Below are 4,391 nucleotides of genomic sequence, written 5' to 3'. Positions count from 1 at the left end.
CGAGCCAGATCGTCCCACTAAGAAGTAAAATTCTTCTAATCATAAATTTTATCTAAGACTCAAGCCTAAAACCTTACTAAATGAAAATAAGCAGTGACCATTTGAACCAATCTATGTTGATTCAAAATTTGCACTTTTATTTCGGCATGCACCATAATATCCGAAAACCTAATGGACTTCTACTAATCCAATTCGAATTGGATTGGCCCACTAAAGAGTAACAGTGTCTCAACTAAATTTTTTCCATTCACAAGACTGAAACCTGAGACCTTGCTAAACTAAAATGCTTGGTTGGATTGCGGGTTAAGAAGACTTATGGAAGGTTATTATACAAATCATAACAACTCTCCATAATTCTCCTTTTGACTCTTGATTCAAACTAATTATAAAAACAAACGTCAAATTGCTTGAAAAATTCGAAATTTGCAGTTTGATCATCGAAACTTGGGTGGGCCCCGTTGATAGGTAATGATAAAAACTTCCTTACCAATACACCCCATGCTTTCAATGCAAGTCCTCATCACAAATCTCTCTCTCCCCCTCCATCTCCTGTTTTTTACCCTGCTCTGTTCCTGCAAGCACTTCGTTCTCTCAGAAGAAGAAGAATAACAACAACAACAGAGCATGAACGGCCAAAGAGACGACAACCCTTCTTCATGCTATTACCACCCTGATGTGGCCTTCGTCGGGGTCTGCCCGCTCTGCTTGAATGAGAGACTAGTGGTCTTAGCGGCAAAACAGAAGCAGAGCTACTCCCGCCGATCGATCCCGGGCTATGCGCACAGCCACAAAGCCCACTACCATCAACCCTCCATTGTCAGCCACAAGAAGCCGCCCCTCAACATCCCGAAGATCTTTGCCATCGGATCTCTCCTCAACCGCCTCGAATTCCGACGGAGGACCGACAGCCTCAACCATGGCCCCGATGCCTCCTCCAGTCCTGAAGGTATGAACGGTCCTCTGATTCTGTCTGCTTTTTCACTACTTTCCTCTGTAACTTTTACCTTGAAAAAAAAAAGCAAGAGAGAATATTAATAATCAAATCGAAATTCCAAAAACATATCTCTGCATACAGATTCTTGTTCAAAATGACAAAAAAAATAAGCACGAAATTTTTTTTCACAAAGAAAGTCTGTATGGTGGATTTACCGGTCCTTGCAAGGTGTTCACATAGTCAATGAAATTAAGTCGGCAAAAATCCGAATATTCCTAGTTATCTAAAAAAAAATGCGGACTATGATATATATGACATTTCTGAACTGCTTCAACTGAAGTCAGATTTCTCTTCTTTTCTTATGATTTGTCGCCGGGCATGAAGAACTGTGTGTGGGACATCACATTAACATCCATCCATGTAGAAAAATTCTTCGATTTTTCTATCTCACGACTTGACATGAAAAATCACTAATATGTTAATAGAAATCATAATTTAGTTAATAAAGAGTATGAATAGTTTCACCGCAAGTATCGAACTAAATATTTCTTAATTATCTGACAAGTGTATGCGTTACTGTATTACACCGGTACCATCTTTTTTTTAATCCTTTGAGTAAGTGTACCTAATTATTTGCAGCAATTTTATTAATTATTCTCTTATTATCGTGAGGTAAGGCCATTTAACTTTTTTCCCATTCATTTGGTGTCTGCTTGAAGAAACCATTAAAATGATAGTTAAGTAATGAGAAAGGAAGGGATAAAAACGAGCAAAAGGGTCCAAAAAGGAGTTAGAGCTCTTTGGTTTCTCCACCTCCTTTTTTTTGCTTTTATCTTTGTATGCGTACGCATTCACATAAGGCATTTATCTACAATTGGAGGAGGCATTTTTTATCTGTCCCGCACCACGTCGCGATACATGCTGACCAATAATGAAATGTCTTATCAGCACTTAATAACGTTGATAGTGGTACAGTTGCCGTCAAGATTGATTAGTTATACCGTTTTCTAGGTCTTAGCTGGTCCAATAACAAGTACAAACTCGAAGATTCTATTTATTACAGGCACTCATGAGAAAGCGAATAGGTGAATAAAAATGAAAGGAAGAATAGCTCTATGAAAGACCGAGGTTAGAATGGAATGAGGTGTTGGTCTTCCAAGTCGACCCCATGGATTCTAACCTTTTTTCATAAATCATATGGTAATCCCATCAATGGGGTTTTTTTTTTTGGGGGTAATCTCCCTTTTACCATGTCAACAGTTTGTTTTGATAAAATCACATTGAGATCTTATAGTGCGGGTCGGTGCCCTAAGGATCCAAGAGGGGACATCATTTTTGCTGACTCCCCATCCATTCCATGTCTTTTCCCACCCGTTGTCTCTCCAACATGCTACCTATTTCAGACAGACAGGGAAAGAGATTAGATGTGGAGTGAAATTGGAGGTCCCTCCGGTCGTCCTCCAACGTTAATGGTTGTCTTTCGATTTTCTTTTCTATAAGGAGTAGTGTAGTAATTTCGTTCGAGTAATTCTCGCCCAATATATAAGTCCATGAAACATATGTATTTTTGCATAAATAGTTCCGTTAAAATTTAAATTTCCCCTTACCAGAGTATTTATGGATATGCAGATGATTCCTTCATATCGATCAAGTTCGAGGACAACGGGATTGCCTCATGGGAGAAGAATACGGTCTCCAAGGTCTCTTTGGATAACTGCAACATCTCGTGGAACCAACGTAGCTCGGCCGGGAAGGCACTTGTGGCCCCCAAGGAGGCAAAGGCCGCTGCCACCATGACGAAGAGTGTGATCGAGCACTCGAAGCCACGGGTCGCGTCGCTGAGGTGGCGGAAGCGGATTGGCCACCTGTTCCACCTCATGAGATGGAAGAGGTCCAACAAGGCAGGTAGTGTCTGCCACGTTGGCAGCAAGGTGGAGGGTGTGAAGGTGAGGAACGGCTGGATACGGACTCTGACAAAGAGGAGGACCAAAGAATGAAAAAGAAACTGATGTTAGCCCCTTTTCCTAGCCTTTTCCTTCACCCTCCAATTTGTGGTATGGGGCTGCAATGTGACTTGTAAAGTTGTCGACATCATTGAGGAGATCGTGGTCAAAGTAAGCTCAGTCACTCCAAAGACCTGTTCCATTTTCTTATTGATAATCGAGATATCCGAACCTCTTAGAAGATATGGCTGATTTTGGATACTCTCGAAATCTGGTCTTGTAGACCGTTACGATTCTTGTACACTTGGTTGTAAGTAGATCATTACAGATCGGGAAGGGATTTTTCAAGTCTTGATTATGGTGTGAAGATTTTGTTAAGCACTTGCGAGATCCTCAAAAGAAAAGAAAATTCATATGTATAAATAATATATTATTCTTGTGTCGACATTGCACAGCATAACCCCATGTTAGAGGGCAAAGTCAGAGAGCATACGGGTCCATGTGACCAGCGCGAGATGTTTGTCTTATAGTTGTCTTTAGCCTTGTTGGAAAAAAGGAATATGTAAATTTTACTACTTGTGTAATAATGCAACGACACATGAAATCGAAAATGTATACCGTAGTGAGTACATTTATAGGCAGCACAGATGGTCCGGACTTATCTATTTTATTATATTTCATTCTTCTGTAGCAAACATGAACTGTCTGAATTTTACTGTGATGCTTTTGATCGATGGACCGGAAAAGATTAATGAGATTCGATAAAATTTGGTATGCCCATGCACGTGGTAAGGCCTTGAATGGGTGAACAGCTTGACTCATAGAAAGGGCCTACCACTTTGTTGGGTAGTGACCTTCACGAGGGCAATTTGTCCCCATTGATTTAGCCCTCTCTATTAACAATGGGACCCGAGGCCACATATCATTTTCCTAACAAGGACCACACGAGAACGGTGCTTAATTATGCTGATAAAAGCTTCGAATGGGAGTCGACGAAAATGACAAGACATTTATTTCATCTAATATTAGATTGAATTGTATGCCTCCATCCGCTTCATTCGTTTATGTAAATACAACAACGATGAGATTTGTCCAATATATACGTGTCCTCATTTAGAAACGATATATTTCTCACCATCTAATAAAGGGCACGTATGATCCCACTTAAGTATCGAATCTAAGACCTCTTGATTATTAGATGAGGGCGTACATTATCGTGCTACAACTGTCTTTGATTGAATGAAGTAACATTTAGATGTTTATTATAACAGCACATCTATGTAATTTTGATTAAATATATAAAAGGTTATGACAAAGGACCGATCTTAAAGTATATTGATTCCAAGTTAAGGACGAGTATATACACACGAAGCACTTTTTTCTAATGCTGTTTGTTTTCGAGCTTACGGTCATGTGAGGTAGCCGCCCTAGCTAGTACTCTTTTCTCTAAAGGCAATAGAAGTATATGTCCTATGTAGGCATAGTTAAATAGTAACTCCTTTTTTTTTTGGGGG

General features: G+C 39.8%; 1 protein-coding gene across 1 annotated transcript; it reads left to right on the top strand.

Moving 5' to 3' along the window:
- The first annotated feature begins 493 nt into the window (after window positions 1-493).
- Window positions 494-3,322, top strand: LOC116189454. Its single transcript, XM_031519122.1, has 2 exons — window positions 494-946; window positions 2,564-3,322. Exons 1-2 carry the CDS (start codon window positions 625-627, stop codon window positions 2,929-2,931), a joined length of 690 nt encoding a protein of 229 aa, XP_031374982.1. The 5' UTR covers window positions 494-624; the 3' UTR covers window positions 2,932-3,322.
- Window positions 3,323-4,391: the final 1,069 nt, after the last annotated feature.

This window comes from Punica granatum, chromosome 8 (assembly GCF_007655135.1).
Source record: "Punica granatum isolate Tunisia-2019 chromosome 8, ASM765513v2, whole genome shotgun sequence".
Taxonomy (NCBI): Eukaryota; Viridiplantae; Streptophyta; class Magnoliopsida; order Myrtales; family Lythraceae; genus Punica; species Punica granatum.
Note: the sequence above shows the minus strand (reverse complement) of the source record. Positions and strands in the feature narration are given on the sequence as shown.